This window comes from Cebus imitator, unplaced genomic scaffold (genome assembly GCF_001604975.1).
Source record: "Cebus imitator isolate Cc_AM_T3 unplaced genomic scaffold, Cebus_imitator-1.0 Scaffold83, whole genome shotgun sequence".
In the NCBI taxonomy this organism is placed as follows: domain Eukaryota; kingdom Metazoa; phylum Chordata; class Mammalia; order Primates; family Cebidae; genus Cebus; species Cebus imitator.
In genome coordinates, this window is record NW_016107398.1 from 5,344,863 (window position 1) to 5,366,548 (window position 21,686).

The following is a 21,686-nucleotide window of genomic DNA, read 5'->3' on the forward strand; positions in this document are numbered from 1 at the left end:
TTGACACCTGCTATTTCTTCCACATTTAAGAATCTATAATTCTATAGTCATCTCAGATAAACAGTGGGCATTTGCATATCTGCCATGTGTAAGAAATTTTATTTGCACGTATCAATAAATACAAATGTTAAAAGTAACATTATGAAGCTCGGGGTCATCTGTCCATCATTTTCATAATAAGATACACTACATGGTACCTTTATTTGTTTATTTATTCCTATTTAGCAGGAAGATTTCACTGTAGAAAAAGTAAGTGATTGAGCAGGATAGACTCTGCTAAAAAAAAAAAGTATGCTGGCTTGTGTTGCAATAACAACAAAAAAAGTAAATGAATTTAGTAAAACCAAAGAACACTTTCAAAGGTGATAACAAAAGAATGAGATTTATATTTTCATTTTCTCTTGGTGGTTCCCAAATGTTAGTCTGTTTAAGAATTTCCTGGAGAGATATAGGAACATGTCTCCTGGGGACGTGTTTTTTTTTTTTTGAGATGGAATTTTGCTCTTGTTACCCAAGCTGGAGTGCAATGGCACGACCTCAGCTTACCACAACCTCCGCCTCCCCTCCCAGGTTCAAGTGATTCTCCTCTCTCAGTCTCTTGAGTAGCTGGGATTACAGGCGCCTGCCACCACGCCCTGCTAATTTTGTATTTTTAGTAGAGATGAGGTTTCTCAGTGTTGGTCAGACTGGTCTCTAACTCCTGACCTCAGGTGATCCACCCACCTTGGCCTCCCAAAGTGCTGGGATTACAGACGTGAGCCACCGCGCCTGGCTGGGACATGCATTTTTAATATGCTTTGGGACACAGTGGGAAGTATGCATAAGACACTTAATGCTGTGTTGGTTAGTGTGCAGACTCCTGGACCCCGGGCCATGGATTCTGGTTCTCTCAGTCCTATAGCCGCTAGACCAGTAGCTCCCAACCCTGGCTGCACACCACAGTCATCACTGGAGCTTGTTACAAGTTTCCATGCCTTGGCTCAACCCCCAGAGATTCGGATTCACAAGGTCTCTGGCAAGGCTATAGCTTATAAACCCTACAAAGGACCTTTGGAAATGCAGCCAGGATAGAAGGAGCTTTACTGTGCCAGAGGCTAGCTTCCGGCTTTGTAAACCAAACAGCAGAGAAAAATCTTTAGCTCTTATACCAAAGGAAGCAGGTTGCTATGGGCCCACAAAGGCCTCAGACTTCAAACCTCTGCAAACACTCTTTCTATACAGGAAGAAATCGAAGGTATGGAAAAACAGATTCTGAGTTTGAACCAGAAAAAAGAAGATCTGTTGGTGGACTTGAAGGCCACCGTACTAAACCTACACCAGCATTTGAAGCAAGAACAAGAAAAAGTAGAAAGAGATGTGCTGCCAGCTGTAGCATCAGAGGAGGGCAGAGTGGCGGAGAGGGATGCTTCTGTGTGGAAGGTGGGTCTGACTTTAGGTTAATGCTGGCCCCAGACTCCACAAGAGCATTAATGGGTAGTGTTTTCCATCTGAACAACCTGTGGCATCTACATCTATGTCCTGTAGTAAAGGAATTTTTAAAAGCGGAAATATTCAACCTGAGGTTGTTTACTAGTGAATATAAATCCTAAGGTGTGCCTGTTCTAGGCTCCACCCAGAATTCTTATGCCTGAGTTACTTTAGGACGTGCTTATAAAATTTCACAGGCACATGGATCAAGCCTCCCTTTGAAGTATCTTCCTACGGAAAAGTCAGCCATTTGCAGACGCAAGAAGGGCCCAGTGCCTCTCTAAGCCCTCTCTGCATCCACATCGCTGACTCATATTCTTTAATTGTTTGATGAGGGGCCACAGGGTGGGGGCATGAAAATGACAAGACTGAAGGTTTGACTGACTCGGGATATCTGGCTGGAGGAGCGAACTGTACAGGAGGCAGAGGCTACTTGTGGGGTGGGCATCTTGGATAAAGTGAGTAAAAAATTAGCTACATAAAAATGCAGCCAGACCGGGATCTTGATGACGTTGACCAGCAGCCAGACTGCAGGTGTTCTTGTGCTGTGCCTTTCAGTTGAACAGAAGAGGCTCCATGTCTTACCTGGCAGCAGTCGAGGAAGAGGCGGAAGAAAGTTCTGTGAAGAGCCAAGTAAGGGAAATAATTTTCTTGTTAAAGTTTGTTAGAACCGAACCTCTAAAAGAAGGTCAATGAAAAGATCTTAAAGTGAATGGAAACCTAAGAATTTTTAAAATTAATGTTGATATTTTAAGAGTACGACTGAAGCAGTTCTCTTATGTTATTAATGTTTAAGTGTATCGAAACCTACTTCACTGTGTAAGAGTGAGATGAATGTAATCTAGACATTCTTGTTGGCATACAGGAGAAGATGAAGAAGTTCTCTGTATAGTATCCTGATTTCTGAGGACTTTCTCTGAAGTTTGGAGAGCATGCTGTTTGTTTTCCACTCCTGGTCTCATTTTTAGAACTGTATTTTTCCACATTTCAATTACTCTTTTGGTCTAAAACAGTATTTCTGAGGACATGAAGAGTTGTGTTAGCAACTAATACTAAGAATTCATACTACCTAATTATAACTGGTTGAATAAGACATTTTCAGTTGTCTTTTCTGACATCGGTTTCCATATCATACTTGAAAAATGAAAGTTGCAATGGGTCTTATGCCAAAAGCAAGAAGATTGAAGCAACTTACAGTTTTTGTGATTCTCATGTAACCACCAGACACTTTTTAGGCTCATTTTATAGATGGTTGAGGAGCTCCACTGTGACACAGAACAGACCTCCTGTCCTAGAGTGTGTCACTAGGACATGGTGCAACTGTGACAAGGAAGAGTACAGGTTTCCTGTGCCCTGGGACCAGCAGACAGCTTTGCAATCTGATTATAACCCTTCATGGCAGAGAGAACTATGAGAATCACAAAGGGACAAGGGGCCAAAAAAAGTGACTTCAGTGTGATGTTAATTTGAGACGTGTATTTTGTTCTGAGCTCATGGTTATAGTATTATTTGTCTTTGACAGCAACAAAACAATACCTGTTCATCAAGCTGTTGTTTTTGTTTTAATTGACAAGTAAAAATTTTATATGGTCAAAATATTAGCCAGGGGTGGTGGCGGGCGCCTGTAATCCCAGCTACTTGGGAGGCTGAGGTAGGAGAATCTCTTGAACCTGGGAGGCGGAGGTTGCAGTGAGCCGAGATCACACCATTGCACTCCAGCCTGAGCGATGAGCAAAGCTCTGTCTCAAAAAAAAAAAAAAAAAAAAAGTATATATTTATGATATGTGTGATGTTTTGATACAGTATATGTATATATGCATTGTGGAATGGCTAAATAGAGCTAATTAACATACACATTACCTCACATATCTTTTTTTTTTTTGTAATGAGAACACTTAAACTCTATTCTCTTTGTAATTTTCAAATATATATTAACTATAGTCACCATCATATACAAAAGATCCCTTGAACTTATTCCTCCTGTGCCTTTTTTAAAGTGCCCTTTGACAAACGATCATGTAATCTCTGGTCGCTGGTAACCGTTATTTTATTCTCTGCTTCTATGAGTTTGACTTACTTACATTTCACATATAAAGGAGATGATGTGGTATGTGTCCTTCCATAGGCCTGGCTAGTTTCACTTAACAGAAGATACTCTGAATTTACCCATGTGGTTGCAAATGACAGAATTTCCTTTTTTTTTCTAAGGCCAAATAGTATTTCACTGTGTATCTGTACACCACATTTCTTCAGCCATTCATTTGTTGATAGGCACTTAGGTTAATTCCATATCTTGGTTCTCTGTGAACAGTGCTGTAGTGAACATGGGCATGCAGACATGTCTTTGACATACTGATTTTTTTCCTTTGGATGTATATTCAGTCGTGGGATTGCTGGTTCTATTTTTAATTTTTGAGGAACCTCAATACTGTACCAATTTACATTCCCACCAACAGTATTCAGGGGTTCCGTTTTATCCACGTCCTCATGATCACTTTTTGTTTTTTTGTCTTTTTGATATAAGCCATCCTACCAGGTATAAAGTAGTATCTCACTGTGGTTTTAATTTGCATTTCCCCCATGATTAGCGATGTTGAATATTTTTTCTTATACCCATGAGGTTGTTATTTTAAAGATAGCATTTTCATTTTTTTTTTAACTTTTATGTATTTTAAAACATTTATTTATTTAGCGACAGGATCTCATTCTGTTGCCCCAGGCTAGAGTGCATTGGTACTCACTGCAGCCTCCAACTCCTGGCCCCAGTGATCCTCCCACTTCAGCCTCCCAGAGTGCTGGGATTACAGTGTGAGTCGCGGTGCCTGGCCTCAAAGATAGCATTTAAAGTTACGTTTAACAAAACAGATTAAATTCCTAAAAGCACTGTTTTAAAGATTTCCTTTGTGTGACGTGAGCCAAGCCCCTACTTTTAAAAATATTTTCTAGGCTTTAGGAAGAGCAGTCATATTTGGAAACATGATATAGTTAGCAAAAAATACAGATTAAAAAATGGGGGAGAGCTGCAATAAAGGGCTATGGTTACACTACCTGGTAAGTTGGGCCTGGTGTAAAAGAGGTGAGTGAGTAGGGTGTCAGTTATGACAGTAAGGGAAGCTGTTCCCTTTGCTAACCAATTGATTACTCTGACAGAATGGAGATGAGAAGGCAGAGCCACCTCCTCAGTCTTGGTCTTCATTCTGGAAGCATGACAAGGACGTGGAGGAAGACAGAGCTTCCTCATCCTCTGGAACGATTGTTCAGGTAATGCTGGGCATATCAACCACATTTGGGAGTTATGGGGAAGGTGGGGAGCAGGGATCTCTTTTTGTACCACTTTCTCTTTCCACACTCCTTACCCGCCCCTGGCCCCGAGATGGAGTCTTGCTCTGTTGCCCAGGCTGGAGTGCACTGTCACAGCCTTGGCTCACTGCAACCTTCGCCTCCTGGGCCTAAGCAATTCTCCTGCTTCAGCCTCCCAAGTAGCTGGGATTACAGGCACGTGGCACCACGCCAGCTAATTTTTGTATTTTTAGTAGAGGTGGGATTTCACCATGTTGCCCAACTTTCTATGTTAACTTTGCTTCCTCTCTTCCCCGTTTCCTTTGTTAGGTTTTTGTCAGCACTGCCTAAGCCTTTAAAATGCTCATCTGTAGCTCAGACAAGGAATAAAAATAAGGATGGTAAAGAACTATCTTGTTTGAAGGAATGCTTAGAGAGGGAACCTGCATGGGCTGATTTTTTTTTTTTTTTTTTTTTTTTGAGACTCGAGACAGAGTTTTGCTCTTCTTGCCCAGCCTGGAGTGCAATGGTGCGATCTCGGCTCACTGCAACCTCCCCCTCCCTGGTTCAAGTGATTCTTCTGCCTCAGCCTGGCCATATAATTTAAATTTTCGTAAGAATATACTTTTAGGCCGGGCGCAGTGGCTCACGCCTGTAACCCCAGCACTTTGGGAGGCGGAGGCGGGCAGATCACAAGGTCAAGAGATTGAGACCATCCTGGCCAACATGGTGAAATCCTGTCTCTACTAAAAATACAAAAATTAGCTGTGTGTGGTGGTGTGCGCCTGTAGTCCCAGCTACCTGGGAGGCTGAGGCAGGAGAATTGCTTGAACCCAGGAGGCGGAGGTTGCGGTGAACCGAGATTGTGCCCCTGCACTCCAGCCTGGCGCCTGGCAACGGAGCAAGACTCTGTTTCAAAAAAAAAAGAAGATACTTTAAAAAAATTATTCAATGAGACAAAGCATACTTCTGAAAGAATCTACTTAAGTACCTACTTCTCTAGATTCTTTATGTGTTCATTAAGAAGAAAAGTTTGAAGAAGGTAAGTCTTTCAAATAAATACAATCCTGAGGAAGCTGATTTTTTTCTTAATGAACAAACTTTTTTCTAATTGTACCTGACTTCCCCATACCTGACTTTTTTGTAAGCAAGTAATTTGTAAAATGAGCAGACACAGAAAGAAGAACTCATGTGGCACCACGGCAAGACCTTTCCTGGAGCTCTGATTCTTTTCTTTACAGGAAGCATGTGGGAAAATAAGCACCTGTGATAATTCCATGGCACAAATCCTTGCACCAGACTCACCAAACACCGAGCAAGGCTCAGAATGTTCCCTAAGGACCAACCAAACAGAAGAGGTAAGTCCCTGGTGGTAGTAAGCAAACTGCTCAGATAGCTGGACTAGCACCTAGAAGTAACCAGTGTTCTGTGTCCTGCAATACCATGTACGTCAAGCCAAGTGTTTCTTGTGAACTTTAACCTATGAAGATAATGTGCTGTCAGGCTGTGGAACTAGAAGACTTGTCATCAGATATTTACAGAGAAAACAAGCATGGCATGCAGAATTAGACGCTGTTCACTCATTTACCGTTTGTCAACATGAAATAGTCTTTCCATTGATGACTACTTTAATCTGTAGACAGAACTGACGGGGGCAAAGAAAGTGGAGAAGGGTTAATATAATGGCCTGTTACGTAAGAGGCATTCATAGTTACCTGTTTAACCCTCAGACTGTATAAGGTAGGTTCATACCTACTATATGTTTACAAATGCAGAAATCAAAATTCAGGGAGCAAAAATATAGCTAGTGGGCCGGGCATGGTGGCTCATGCCTGTAATCCCAGCACTTTAGGAGGCCAAGGCAGGCAGATCACCTGAGGTCAGGAGTTCGAGACCAGCCTGGCCAACATGATGAAACCCTGTCTCTACGAAAGATACAAAAATTAGCCAGGCATGATGGCACATGCTGGTAATCCCAACTAATCCAGAGGCTGAAGCATGAGAATCGCTTGAACCTGAGAGGTGGAGGTTGCAGTGAGCCAAGATTATACCACTGTACTCTAGCTGCCTGGGCAACTGAGCAAGACTTTGTCTTTAAAAAAAAAAAAAAAAAGTCCAGGTTTGGTGGCTCACGCCTGTAATCCCAGCACTTTGGGAGGCTGAGACGGGTAGATCACGAGGTCAGGAGATTGAAACCATCTGGCCAACATGGTGAAACCCCATCCCTACTAAAAATGTAAAAATTGGCTGGTCGGGGTGGTGCATGCCTGTAATTCCAGCTACTTGGGAGGCTGAGGCAGGAAATCACTTGAAGCAGGTAGTCGGAGGTTGAGGTTACAGTGAGTCGAGATCGCACCACTGCACTCCAGCCTCATGACAGAGTGAGACTTTGTCTCAAAAAAAAAAAAAAGTATATATATATGGTTAGTGAATGGGGGAATAAAGAATCAAACCCTGATTATTCTAACCTGCCTTTCTAATTTGGAATCTTGTACCTCAGTGGTTCTCAAGACCCCATCTCAAAAAAAAAAGTGTGTGTGGCATATAATAGGTGCTCAAATAAAAATTTTTAATAAACAACGAAGGTGGGTGGTAAATCTGTGATTACAGGTAATTAATATTAAAAGATTATTTTCTCAAGTGGCCAAAAAAGGAAAGGGGATCCCAAAGTCTTTATCTGTAGCAATATCTGAAAACTAGAAGGGAATTAATCAGATGACTAGAAATAGAAGTCTGGAAGTAAAATCACACAGCTGTTGCTTTAAAAAAAAAAAAAAAAAACCCATAGCCTGGCACTATGGCTTATGCCTGTAATCCCAGCACTTTGGGAGGTTGAGGCAAGTGGATCACTTGAGTCCAGGAGTTTGAGACCCAGCCTGGCCAACATGGCCAAACCCTGCCTCTACTAAAAATATAAAATTAGCTGGGTATGGTGGCATGTGCTCCTAATCCTAGTTCCTTGGGAGGCTGAGACAGGAGAATCACTTGAACCTGGGAGATGGAGGTTGCAGTGAGACGAGATCATGCCACTGCACTCCAGCCTAGGTGACAGAGTGAGACTCTGTCTCAAGAAAAAAAAAGAATTAAAAAAGAAAATTAAGGCCGGGCGTGGTGGCTCACGCCTGTAATCCAAGCACTTTGGAGGCCAAGGCTGGCAGATCGCCTGAGGTCAGGAGTTCGAGACCAGCCTGACCAACATAGTGAAACTCCGTCTTTATTTAAAAAAAAAAAAAAAAAAATTAAAACAGGTGAATCCAAGCATAGACCTGATTACATGTGAAGTTCAGAAAAAGCACAACACAAAGGAAAGTTTTTTTGAGAAGTGATTCTTGAAGAAAATTGTAATAATAGATTAATGAAGGCAGGAAAGAAACGGCATTTTGGCAGAGCAAATGTATGTGAAGATAATAGGTGGTGAAAGGTAAAAAATACAACCCAGAGGCACTTGTGACAGACCAGCTTTCGTAATACTCATCAGTGCACATGATAAGGAACAGCATTCTCACACCCGGCACATGTTTGTTACCAGCTACCAATTTTCTTCACTCTTTGACACTGAAAGTTCTATGTCTAAACAAAATTCCATTAACATTGGGAAATATGCATTTGCCTTGAGTTAGGGTATACATTTGCGAGCATTTCCTATTCAAAGTTTGTCGCTTGGCCAGAATTACATTGTATTAGATGCTAATATGTTATCAAAATCATACTGAAAACATTGTATTTTATCATAATTAATAAAATATTTATTGAGACCAAAAAGTTTATAGAGCAAAACGCAAATCCTTATTCCTAAAGGAATTTTTCTAGAAGTGTCAATATTATTCTTTCTATATTCTAGGGAAAGATAGATAATACAGTGGGAGGTAAATACTTCTTTGTATCAAATTATCTTTTGCTGCCTGGTTGAATATATCTATTATATAATTACTGGAATACTTTTATTTGGTACCTGGAAGAAAATTTTCTATTGAATTGATAAACAACCCAGTTATTTGAATATAAAAAGAACACAGCACACTTTCTTTATAATATAAAAAGAGCATCTAGTCCTTAACTCAATCATATTTGAGTATGCAGAAGGGAAAAGTCATTTTAGAGATTCTCTCTGAGGAATAGGAAAAATGTTTCCAGATTACCCCACTGAAGCTCATTAGTTGACTCAAGCTGTTTTTATTAGGGAAAAGTTTGGATGAGTAATATCATCCAAACTTTTATGTTTTTAAAAAGTTAAAATTTTTATAATCTAGCTATTTGAGAAGATGTTAAGTTAAAATTATGTGGTATATGTTATTGTATCCCTGCTGGTATGTAAAGATCGTGTTCTGTTTTGTTTTTCTGTTTGAATGGAGTGTGCAGCAATGTAAGCATTGCTTAATCATGTGTCACGTAACTCTAAACACTGGCCAATTCCCTCAGATGTTTCAGACACACACACACCCTGTCACTCATATTCTCACCTGTCTCCTGGGGCTCACCGGCTAGTGAACTGCAGGCCTGTTTGCTTCCTCTGTGCCCGGGAATACTGTACCTGTGTACTCACACATCGGCTGCTTGGAAACCTGTGGCACCAGGTCACGTGATTGTTGCTATGAGTGTGGAGGTGCCTTTCTCTTTTCTTTCTTCCTTCTTCTGCCCTGAGTTTGTTTCTTTTAACTGGGGAAATGTTGCGGGCTCCCAGATCTTTGCAGGCCCAAGTCTGAAAACTTTGGACTCCCTGCCTTTTCACTGCTGGATTATCTTTGGATTTCTTTTAGGGCACCACACCTCCTATCAAGGTTGCCAGTCTGGACTCTTCTGACACGCAAGGAGGTTTAGAGCCCAGGGTGGAGAAAACTAGGCCGGAGCCTGCGGAAGTCCTGCATGCCTGCAAGACCCAGGTGGCCGAGCTGGAGCTGTGGCTACAACAAGCCAACGTGGCATTTGAGCCGGAAACATTAAACACAGACATGCAGCAGGTGGTGGAACAGCAGCTGGTTGGGTGCCAGGTAAGACTGAGAAGTCAGAGTTCATGGTTTGACTCTCCACCAATCATCTGCCAGGATTGGGTGAATTCCTCTTAAAGCAACACTGTTTTTCTTTCTGTTACTCTGACCCTTACATTTATCTTGGCTTCAACTTTTAGTTCTCAGGGTAATTATTTATGGAATGCTTTATGGAAACATCTTATTTGAGGGGACAGTAGTGGGTTAGAGTTAAGAATCTAGAGTCTAAATCCAGCTGTCACGTTAACTGTGAGCTTGGGGAAGTGAACTGCTCAGCCTCGTTTTCCACATATAGCAGGTTATCTCATAGGGTTTCTGTCAGGATTAAATAAGGTATTTAAAGTAGTGTCATAGGATTTAAATAAGGCATTTAAAGCAGTGGCATAAGATATAAAGTTATCTCATAGGATTTTTTTTTAGGATTAAAAAGGTGTATAAAGTAACAAGTGCTTAGTAAATGCTACTATTTTATTCACTAAAATTTGTCATTGGAATATTCATTCATTAGTTGTTATTAGTGACAAAAAAATTATTCATCAGAAATGAAACCAAATGTCTTGATTTGCAAAATTGAAGATACAGCATAAAAGGGCTTTGCAGCCATTTTACTAGGAACGCCTTTGGTTTTGCTTGGGAGGGGCAGGGATAGATCAACTTCCTTGCCGCTAGTCACTCTGAGTAAAGCCGGCTCAGCCCAAAGGTTGGGGTTTCTAATCCCTCCAAGGAGGGGCTAGAATGATGACATCGCAACAGTATAATCGAGTGTCACAAGAGCAGAAGCATGCGAGCTACTTGCAAAGGCCTCTCTCCCAGCTGCACTTAGGAGACCAGCCTCGTCTCTACCTTATGGGCCTGTTTGTCTGCCAAGAATGAAGACATCCTCTTGTCTCAGCCCTGCTCCAGGGAGTATTTCCCGCTGTGGCCTGTTATGTTGTTGTGGGTAGCCTGCCTTTGATCCCCAGGTGTACATTCTCCCCTTCTGTTTAAGCCCACAGTCTTACAACATCCAGGAACCAGACAGAGAGGCCAGCCTCCTTCTCTGTGCAGCTCGGCACCTCTGATCTCAGAAGTCGTCGTTTTTTTTTTTCAGGGTCTCATTCTGTCGCCCAAGTTGGAGTGCAGTGGCTCAGTCATAGCTTATTGCACCCTCCACCTCCTGGGCTCAGGTGATCCTCCCACCTCAGGTTCCTGGGTAGCTGGGACTACAGGTCTACACCACCATACCCAGCTACTTTTTGTGGCTTTTTTTGGTAGAGATGAGAGGTCTTACTGTATTGTCCAGGCTGGTCTTGAACTCCTGGACTCAAGCAATCCACCCACCTTGGCCTCCCAGAGCACTGGATTACTGGCATGAGCTACCATGCCCAGCCCAAAAGTCAGTTCTAAAGGGATAGGTTCACTTAGATACTGGCTCTGCCGCTTGGCCTGGCTGATGAGCGCAGGTGAGCCTGTGAACAGCATAGAGCATCAAACAGCACAGAGCAATGCTATGCTAAACTGAACTCGATGCAGTCCAGATTGTGAGTCCCACCCACTTAAGGCCATTCAGGATTGATTTGCCAACTGATTATCTACTGACTGGATAGACCCTATGCCAACTCCTTGATCATCACCAGAATCCCATATTAATTGCTACTTGTAGTGAGTTCAAGGATTTCCAGGCTGCTCAAGGAAAAGACATGACTACCAGGTGGCAGTAGCACCCAACGAGCTTTTTTTAGGCAGCATTTTGACACGATTATGATTGTGAGGGACAGGTCTTTACTGCAGGAGACCTTCCAGATGCTAAGGCATAGACTAGGGGTCAGGCCACCATGCAGAAGGGAAGGAGAACCAGGGAGCTCCCAGGGGAGAGGAGAAATAGAGGACTTATGTGTCTAGCGGTGTCTCAGCACAGTGGAGGATCTCTGGGTCAGAGAGCTCCAAAGGGCAGCAGAAGCTTGGGATATTTTTATAGCCCAGTGTTAGTCTTATCCATGGCTGGCAGATGTTGGGTGCAGTTTTCAGGGGTACGCAAAGCAGACAGGCTCTACATGGATTAAAATATGCTTATTCGGGCTGCGTTTAAAGCCATCAAATGTGTAAACATTTGAGTCTGGTGCTGACACTCTTTGAACTTACTGCTTCTGACCTGGTCCGAAGAAATGAACCACATAGAGGCTAACATGCAAGGGCATCTTTGGATCATTTATATAACATGACACATTAAAGTTATTATTGAAACATATAAAACCTTAAAGTGATCTGTAAAAAACACTAAATTCCAGTGGAAAGGTGGCCAAAGGACAGGAGCAAACAGTTCAGTCAGAAAAGATTATGGACCAGCTGTGGTGGCTATGCCTGTAATTCCAGCACTTTGGGAGGCCAAGGTGGGTGGATTGCTTGAGGCCAGGAGTTTGAGACCAGCCTGGGCAACATAGTAAGAGCTTGTCTCTACAAAATTATAAAAATAAAGAAATAAACTAACTGGGCATGGTGGTGTATGCCTGTAGTCCCAGCTACCTGGGAGGCTGAGACATAGTTTATCTTAAGCCCAAGAATTCAAGACTGCAGTGAGCTATGATTGCACCACTGCATTCCAGTCTGGGCTAGAGAGTGAGACTGTCAAAAAAAGAGAGAATGGTAAGAAGGGAGGGAGGAAGGATTATGCTTAGGAGTTTAATATTTGAGAATTGTTTAATCTTGATTATTCAAGATGTAAATTAAAACAGCTGTTGTTTTGTTTCTACATTACACTAGCAAAAGTTACATCATTCTGGAAAAATGGATCCTCTGATGTCTGGTAGTTCTATCTAATTGGCTCAGTGTTTTGGGAGGTCAGTTGTCAACATATAAGCTGTTCATTGTCTTTGAGCTGAAAGTAGCATTACTTGTTTTCTTTTGAGATAGAGTCTCGCTCTGTCACCCAGGTTGGAGTGCAGTGGCACAGTCTCGGCTCACTGCAACCTCCGCCTCCTGGGTTCAAGTGATTCTCCCACCTCAGTCCCCCAAGTAGCCGGGATTACAGGCATACATCACTGTAGCCGGTTAATTTTTGTATTTACACCAGGGTTTCACCATGTTGGCCAGGGTGATCTCAAACTCTTGACCTCAAGTGATCTACCTGCCTTGGCCTCCCAAAGTGCGGAGATTACAGGCATGAGCCTACCATGTCCGGCCAGTACCACTGCTTTTAATTTACCTTCTGAAAATAATCCAAAATGAGAAAAGTAATTATAGAAGCATTGATCACAAAAGTGAAGAACTAGAAACAAAGGGGTCACAATGGGGAAGTTGTTAAGTGAATTATGGAATATCAACTTGTCGCTGTTAAAATGAAAATCATGAAACGTGTGGAGACACGAAAAAGTATGTAATAGTTAAGTGGGAAAAATAAAACATAAAATTATGCTACATTTTATTTATAACCACTCTACAGTCTATGGGTACATATTGTTTAAACTTCAAAGAACCTATAGAGGACGTAAGTAGAGTAGTCCCACCTTTATCTGTGGGGGTGTGTTACAGGACTCCCAATGGATGCCTGAAGCCACGGACAGTACCGAACTCTGTGTATATTATGTTTTGCTGTTGTTTTTTTTTAATCTGATGACCGAGATGGCTACATATCAAGTATACCTTATCCCAGAATGCTTGGAACTAGAAGTATTTTGCATTTGGGTTTTTTTCGGGTGGGGGGGATTTGGAATATTTGCATATACATAATGAGGTATCTTAGAGATGGGACCCACGTCTAAACACGAAATTAATTAATTGATTAATTTTAGGGTTAACAGGGTCTTGCTCTGTTACTCAGGCTGGAGTGCAGTGGCATGATCATGGCTCACTACAGCCTCCAACTGCTGGGCTCAAGCAATCCTCCTGCCTCAGTCTCCAGAGTAGCTGGGATTACAGGTGTACACCACCATGCCTGGCTAATTTTATTTTTTGTTGAGTTGGGGTCTTACTGTGTTGCCTAGGCTGATCTCAAACTCCTGGCCTCAAGTGATCCTCCTGCCTCAACCTCCCAAAGTGCTGGGATTACAGGTATGAGCCACCATGCTGGGCCTCATTTATGTTTTATCTATACCTCATACACATACCCTGAAGGTTATTTTATATAATAACTTTAATAATTTTATGCATGAAACAAAGTTCAATTGTGACTCATCACATGAGGTTGGGTGTAGAATTTTCCTCTTCTGGCATGGGACATAAAAAGTTTCAGATTTTGGAGCGTTTTTGGATTTTGGATTTTCAGATTATGGACACTCAACCTGTACCCAGTAACAAAGGGTCCGAGTGCTAGAGTGTGGATATGCTGGACCAAGGGATCATTCACATCCTGGGCGGGATGCAGCAGGATGGTGTGCAAGGATGCTGTGCAATTTTATCATGCTACTAATATGGTGCAAAATTTAAAATGTATAAATTATTTCTGGAGTTTTCCATTTAATATTTTTGAGCCATGGTTGATTGCAAACAACTGAAACCACAAAAAGTAAAAGCATGCATAACTGGGCCTATTGTAGCTTGTTTAGATGAAGAAGTTATAGGATAAATTATTTGAAATTTTGTTTTAAAAATAGAGTTTTTCCTTAAGGAAAATTTATAATTCCTTAAATCCTCTCAATGAATGGAACTTGTTCTTAGTCCTGCACCGAGTTTTAGTACAAATGATCATGGTGCTGGAATGTGAGTTTGTGTGTTACTGCTGTCTTGAGTGCTCAGCCAGTTGGCGTGACCGAGCGGGCTGCTGAGCCCCAGGAGAGGGCAAACTTCATCTGTTGAGGAGGAATACAACGACCGAAACTTCCTGGGAAACTTACTTCATCCAGCTGATGTATTTTTAGATCTGTGTGAATTGGCTGGTTGTATCAATAACTAAGTATTTCAGGTTCCAAATTATGTCTTCTGTGGCGTTCTTGTGAGAGTTTAAAGGCTTATTTGGCTTGAGAAAGAGAAGGAAAAGAACAAGGGAAATAATTTTCAAAGAGTTACATGGAATTCTTTTTAAAATTTCTAATCCACACTTGGATTGCAACATTAAATATTAGGAAGGTGGTGGACAATGTATTAAGCACTGGCCAAAGTTCATGGATTTAATTCATTCTCTCCTCACAATGACCCTAGGAGGTAAGTTCAGTTATTATCTTCATTTTACAGACTACTAGAGGCACATTCCTCTAAAATAAGGTGCCTATGTTTACACATCTACTAAGTGTCAGGACTGGGATCTGAAACCAGGTATTCTGGTTCCAAGATCTATCTGAATTCTTATCCACTATCCTCTGCTGGATACATTCCACTGTGTTTTGTAAGCTGACTACAGAGTCACTTACTTAAATGATTTTACAGGGTGACACCTGTAATTGGGGTTGGTTTGGTTGCACCCCTGCTGAAAAGCACAAGAATTCTGTGGAAGTTTCTGTTTTTCCAAGGTTTCTTCCATCCTGTGTTTCTGGGGCTTCTTGTATATACTTAGGTAAAAAGAATAAGTCTGAACTTGTTTGGGGGAACAGCACTTATTCAAGACCAACACTCTGAGTAATTCAATGCTTTTATTTCCTAGGCTATGCTAACAGAGATTGAGCACAAGGTTGCCTTTCTGTTAGAGGCTTGCAAAGATCAGGGCCTGGGAGATAATGGAGCCACTCAATATGAGGCTGAAGCACTTTCCCTGAAACTGAAAACAGTGAAGTGCAATTTAGAAAAAGTCCAGATGATGCTTCAAGAGAAGCACAGTGAAGATCAGGTAACAAATGAGTATTTACGGACATTCATCTTGATATACATATGCAGCAGACCCGCCAGAAGAGAACTCTGGTTGGAAGTGTTGAACCAGCTACAGAGAAACTCTACTAAGTGTGAAAGAATTACACACATTAACACTGTAGATGAGTATACTGGCTTGTTACTTTTATTTCATTTTACTTTGCAGTTTTCCTGTCTGGGTGGTTGTTGGCGATGGTGGTGGTTTAGTTTGCGCTGGTTTAATGTGGCTGAGTGTTCTGGCTGGCAGAGGGCTCTAGCATTAGGCTTCTTTATAAAAGAAGACTGTATTGTAAAGGAATTTTGTGACCAGAAAACAAAGCTTTTGTAGATATGACTAAAATTTGACATCAGAAACATAAACCTGTTTCCAGGATACTTTATTTTTCAGTTGCAAATATTTATATATACTAATCAAAGTATCATATAAAGTGTTCTTATGATTTTAAAAAGCACTTTGTGTTTATGAATGCAAATGTGCATCTTATGAGTAGATCTTACTATATAAGATTTGCATCTGTACTTACGAGTGGTTCCTACTTAGAGACTTTTGTTCACAGAAATAAGACTAGCTGCATATACATAGGGCATATGGTTCCTCTTTCATCCTAATATGTTCCCTCTTTTTAAAAAAATATATTTAGCCATAGGGGAAACTTGAATTCATAAGTATAATACTGTTTCTCTTTTTGGTACTTTTTTATTTGGTATTTGTTCTTAAGAAAAAAGGCAATACATTTTCTTGCTTTTAGTAATTCATTGGATGAATTAAGTTGAAGAAATAAGATGATCACTTCACCAAATGTAGTGGTTTTTGAAGTTGTTATGAAATAAGTACATTAAATAATAGTAGACTGGACGCAGTGGCTCACGCCTATAATCCCAGCACTTTGGGAGGCCAATGCGGGCAGATCATCAGAGGTCAGGAGTTTGAGACTAGTCTGGCCAATATGGTAAAACCCTGTCTCTACTAAAAATACAAAAATTAGCTGGGTGTGGTGGGTGCACCTGTAATCCCCAGCTACTCTGGAGACCGAGGCAGGAGAATTGCTTGAATCCAGGAGGCAAAGGTTGCAGTGAGCCAAGATTGCGCCATTGCACTCTAGCCTGGGGGACAAGCATCAAACTCCGTCTCAAAAACCAAAAAAACAAACAAAAAACAATAGTATATAATTATTGCAAATAACAAAATGCCGTATTTATTTCATATAAAATCTATGTAGTCCCATTATTAGAATTGAGATAAAGTGGAGTTTATTTTTAAAATAAATAGCCTGCCATTATGAAATGTTTTGCAGCATCCTACCATTCTAAAGAAACGCTCAGAGCCCGAGCATCAAAAAGTTCGTCAACCAGTTAACCTTTCTGAATTGGAATCCACGGTAACTGAAAGGCCACAATTCAGCAGACAAAAAGATTTCCAGCAGCAACAGGTAATTCTAGCCCCCAACAGTTGGAGAGACAAGAATAAAACTTTTTAACCAGGCATGGTGGTGCAAATCCACAGTCCTAGCTACTTGGGAGGCTGGGGTGGGAGGATCACTTGTGCCCAGGTGTTCAAGACCAGCCTGGGCAACATAGTGAGACCCTGTTTCAAAAACAAAAAAGGCCAGGCACAGTGGCTCATGTCTGGAATCCCAGCACTCTGGGAGGACAACATGAACGGATCATTCAAGGTTAGGAGTTTGAGACCAGCCTGATTAACATGGTGAAACCTTGTCTCTACTAAAAATACAAAAAAAGGAGCTGGCCGTGGTGACTTGTCTCTGTAATCCCAGCCACTCGGGAGGCTAAGGCACAAGAATCGCTTGAATCCAGGAGGTGGAAGTTGCAGTGAGCTGAGATCACACCACTGCACTCCAGCCTGGGGTGAGAGAGTGAGACCCTGTCTCCAGGAAAATAAATAAATAAATAAGTAAATAAATCTTTCTATATGGAATTTCTGCAAAGTGTGGTATGTGGGTGTTTGTGTGTGTGGTGCAACTCTGAGAGTTTTCAGCATTTACCATAGCACCTGCTTTGCTTTCAGCTGCTAACATTGGGGACACCGTAACTTTGCTCCTTTATTTTTTATTTTATTTTATTTTATTTTTTTGAGATGGAGTTTCGCTCTTGTTACCCAGGCTGGAGTGCAATGGTGCGGTCTTGGCTCATCGCAACCTCTGCCTCCTGGGTTCAGGCAATTCTCCTGCCTCAGCCTCCTGAGTAGCTGGGATTACGGGCACGTGCCACCATGGCCAGCTAATTTTTTGTATTTTTACTAGAGACAGGGTTTCACCGTGTTGACCAGGATGGTCTCGATCTCTTGACCTCGTGATCCACCCGCCTTTTGCTCCTTTATTAACTTGCATCTTATATCACCTGTCTTCAGAGTGAACTTCTATAATTGCAACTCTGCTTTGCCTGTCTTTTCAAAATATGTTTGTATATCTTTGATGATTTTCTATGTATGCAGTTTAACAGTTATTGTGTGACTATTTTAAATAGGTTTTTGGGAAGTGAGAGTTTACAAGAACAGGGATGCAAGAAAGAGAAATAATCATTAATGATTTAGGAACTGGCTCAAAATTAGATTTCTCTCAACAGAAGAAACTATTGGGTACTAATTGAAAATTTAATGGTTTGGACCATTTGTATCTCATTCAGTTACAGGTTCTGGAGTTAAAACCAATGGAACAGAAAGATTTCATCAAATTCATAGAATTTAATGCTAAGAAAATGTGGCCCCAGTATTGCCAACATGATAAAGCTACAACTCAGGAATCATCTGCAAGGTAAAACATTTCAAAATATAGTTAGACATTCAGTGGTTTTATGACTGGGAGAATTAAGAGTGTTTCTTTTAAAAATTGCTCATAAAACTTTGTAATACAAAATTTTTAGGGTTGACTATTCTCTTCACCTTTTGTTCTTCAAAAGCAACCAGGCATCCAGCCCTGAAAATGACGTTCCAGACTTGATCTTGTCACCCCAGGGCCAAAATGGAGATAAATGGCAATATCTGCATCATGAACTCTCATCAAAAATAAAGCTCCCACTCCCTCAGCTTGTGGAGCCCCAGGTCAGTCTGCTTCTACATGGTGTAAATAGCCTGTGTATCTTTGAAAATCCAACACGCATTCATTACATAAACATGGATATTCTGCAGAAAGCAAAGTTGCCAAGTGAGTTTTTCATTTTCTTGATCTTGGAAATCTGCATTAGGGACCCCTCTTTTGTGCTTCTCTAGCACTCTGGGCTTTCCTCATCAGAGCTCTTACTACACTATTCACCTCTTTATTTATAGTCTGTATTCCCCATTAGATGGGAAGAAAGACAGATCATGTCTGCCTGGTTCACATTTGAGTGCCAAGCGCAGTACCTAGGACATCATAGACTCTCAGTTACTTTTTGTTGAATGAATAAAGGAATGAATATATGTTTTAAGAAACACTTTAAAAACCATGCAGTGCTATATGAGTGTCATTCATTGGTGAGAAAATTTTTTGGAATCTACCATGTGCCAACCCCTGTGCCAATGGCACAGGCCTTCCGACTGGCCCTCCTTATCACTGCTGTCACAGGCTCTGTCAGGCTGGCTTGCTGTGTTAGCCACTGCTGCCTCTCTCCAGACAGGGAGCAGGTGAGCAAAACCCTGCCGCATACAAGGCAGGCTTCTGCCTTTTACCATGCACTCACATTGCCTGAGCAAAGGTTGCCCATGATTTCCTAATTCCCCAGTCTAATAAAAACTTCTCAGCTGTCCTCTTTTCTGCCAAGGCCCTTACTTGACCATTTAAAGTTAAATCAAACTCACCAGTTGGCCGCTAGCCTTGGTTTCTCTTTATTATACTGTAACATGTACGTAGATCTCTTGCAAAGATGAGAACTCCACTCACTATTAGTTCTTTCCCCAAGCAGAGTCATCTACCCCCTCACCCTGTTTCCTTTTATTTCTTAGCTTTCCAATTGGAGAAAGAAGCTAACTCTGAATCATTCACCCTTCTGAAATCACAGCTTGTTTCCATTCCTAATTTAGCTTTTCAATAACAAATCAAGATGCAAATCCATCCCTTAGAGGAGACTTGAATTCTAACAGTTGGCTGTGTCAAAAGTAAACTGGAAATAAACAGCTAACCCTGTAGCATGAATGTTGTTATTACTGAAAGATTAATGATTTCACACACACACTGCTTTTTTTTTTTTTTTTTGAGAGAGGGTCTCTGTCTCTTAACCAGGGTGGAGTGCAGTGGCATGACCAAAACTCACTGTAACTTTGAACTGGGGTTAGGCAATCCCCCTGCCTCAGCCTTCAAGTAGCTAGGACTTCAGGTGTGTAGCACAATGACCAGCTACTTAATTTTTTTTGGTAGAGAAATTGTCTTATTATGATGTACAGGCTGATCTTAAACTACTGGCCTCAAGGGATCCTCCCACCTCTACTTCCCAAAGTACTGAGATTATAGGCATAAGCCACTGAGACTGGCCCTTCCCCTCATTTTGATATCTAAATGGACCCTCAAGCATCTAAATGTAACCAGTCATGACTTTTCAAAGCTGTCCAAAATATTAAAATGTAATTTAATTATTATTTTTTTAATAAATGACAAGATAGATAAATATGCTCACCAAGAAAGTAACTCAGAAGACAGCATGCTAAGACACCTTTTTCTATTTAAATTAACATCAACAGGCTGGATGCGTTGGCTCTTGCCTGTAATCCCAGCACTTTGGGATGCCAAGGCGGGTGGATTACCTGAGGTCACGAGTTCCAGAACAGTTTGGCTAACATGGCAAAACCCCGTTGCTACTAAAAATACAAAAATTAGCCTGGCATGGTGGCAGGCGCCTGTAATCCCAGCTACTCGGGAGGCTGAGGCAGGAGAATTGCTTGACCCTGGCAAAGGTTGCAGTGAGTTAAAATCACACCACTACACTCCAGCCTGGGCAACAGAGCAAGACTCCATCTTGAAAATAAATAAATTAACATCAACAAGGTCTAAAACTGTCACTAACAGAGTTCCCTTTTGTCAAATAGGTTTCCACAAATATGAGTATTCTACCCAGTGTGAGTATGTATAACTTTAGATACCCAACAACTGAAGAACTGAAAACCTATACAACCCAACTTGAAGACCTGCGCCAAGAAGCAAGTAGCCTTCAGACACAGGTAGAACCTGCACACAATGTATTTTCCTCATTGCAATAACATAAAGAAAAAGGAGGCATGAGCCACCAAGCCCAGCCCCATTGATATTTTTCAGACACTATCCCTTGTCTTTGTAATCAACCCCTTCAAGCTTCTTTTGTGACTTTTTTCCTTCTCCCTGCTCTACTTGATTTCATTAACTGCTTCCTCCTGCGTTCGAATGTGGAGGGTGGGTAACAGTGGTAAAGAAGGCAATGTAATTTATCTGGGACCACACTTTCACCTGGATGGCCCTGCTGAGGGATCCTTTATCTCGTGATTTACCTTTTAGTTCTGTTCAGTACACAAATAACTACCTAACGATGAGCTTCTTAAACTTGTTTTTCTCCAAGTTTAACGTCATTTAAGCTTATTTATTTGTTCTGTTACCTAGTTCACAAAGTGTTTGAAGCAACTTATTACAAAAGAAGCATAACAGAAATCATAAACTATAATGGAAACCAGGCAAAATATAGGTCTAGGAAGGCAAGGAATCCTAATTTTTTTCTTTTTTCCTCTTGACTCAGGAAAATATGACAGAAGAAACGTATGTCAATTTAGATAAAAAATTGTTTGAACTATTCCTGACCCTCAGTCAGTGCCTCAGCAGTGTGGAGGAGATGCTGCAGATGGCTGGGCTTTACCGGGAGGATGGTTCTGCCCAGCAGGTGCACTATGAGGTAGGGCACTTCTCATAAGCCCATGTGTCGGCCATTACAGCAGCCCCGTGAGTTAAGCCCGGGTGGAAGCCTCTTGAGGTCAGAGTTCATTCGTTGTCTTCCTTCCTCTCCACTTCAGACGTTGGCTCTTGAGTTGAAGAAACTTTATTTAGCGCTGAGTGACAAGAAGGATGATCTTTTGAAAGCCATGACTTGGCCTGGCAGGAACACCAACTTGCTCCTTGAATGTTTTGACAACCTTCAAGTCTGCCTGGAGCACACTCAGGCTGCTGCTGCCTCTAGAAGCAAGTCCCTGAAAGCTGGCCTCGACTACAACCGCAGTTTCCAGGTATGATTCCGAGCACACAGACAATTTTG

The 21,686-nt window shown here is 41.5% G+C and overlaps 1 protein-coding gene across 11 annotated transcripts in view; it reads left to right on the forward strand.

The window, feature by feature from the left end:
* Positions 1-21,686, forward strand: part of SYNE2 (spectrin repeat containing nuclear envelope protein 2) — a 405,273-nt gene that overhangs the window by 261,321 nt on the left and 122,266 nt on the right. For 8 of the 11 annotated variants that reach the window (XM_017533965.2, XM_017533967.2, XM_017533970.2 and 5 more), the window contains 12 exons: positions 1,222-1,419; positions 2,026-2,100; positions 4,618-4,728; positions 5,988-6,104; positions 9,504-9,734; positions 15,283-15,465; positions 16,781-16,915; positions 18,129-18,256; positions 18,402-18,543; positions 20,500-20,631; positions 21,177-21,329; positions 21,448-21,657. In XM_017533965.2, the coding sequence (XP_017389454.1) occupies positions 1,222-1,419; positions 2,026-2,100; positions 4,618-4,728; positions 5,988-6,104; positions 9,504-9,734; positions 15,283-15,465; positions 16,781-16,915; positions 18,129-18,256; positions 18,402-18,543; positions 20,500-20,631; positions 21,177-21,329; positions 21,448-21,657 (1,815 nt within the window). The remainder of the gene's footprint in view (positions 1-1,221; positions 1,420-2,025; positions 2,101-4,617; positions 4,729-5,987; positions 6,105-9,503; positions 9,735-15,282; positions 15,466-16,780; positions 16,916-18,128; positions 18,257-18,401; positions 18,544-20,499; positions 20,632-21,176; positions 21,330-21,447; positions 21,658-21,686) is intronic. The other 3 variants (XM_017533969.2, XM_017533968.2, XM_017533972.2) reach the window with 1 other exon arrangement.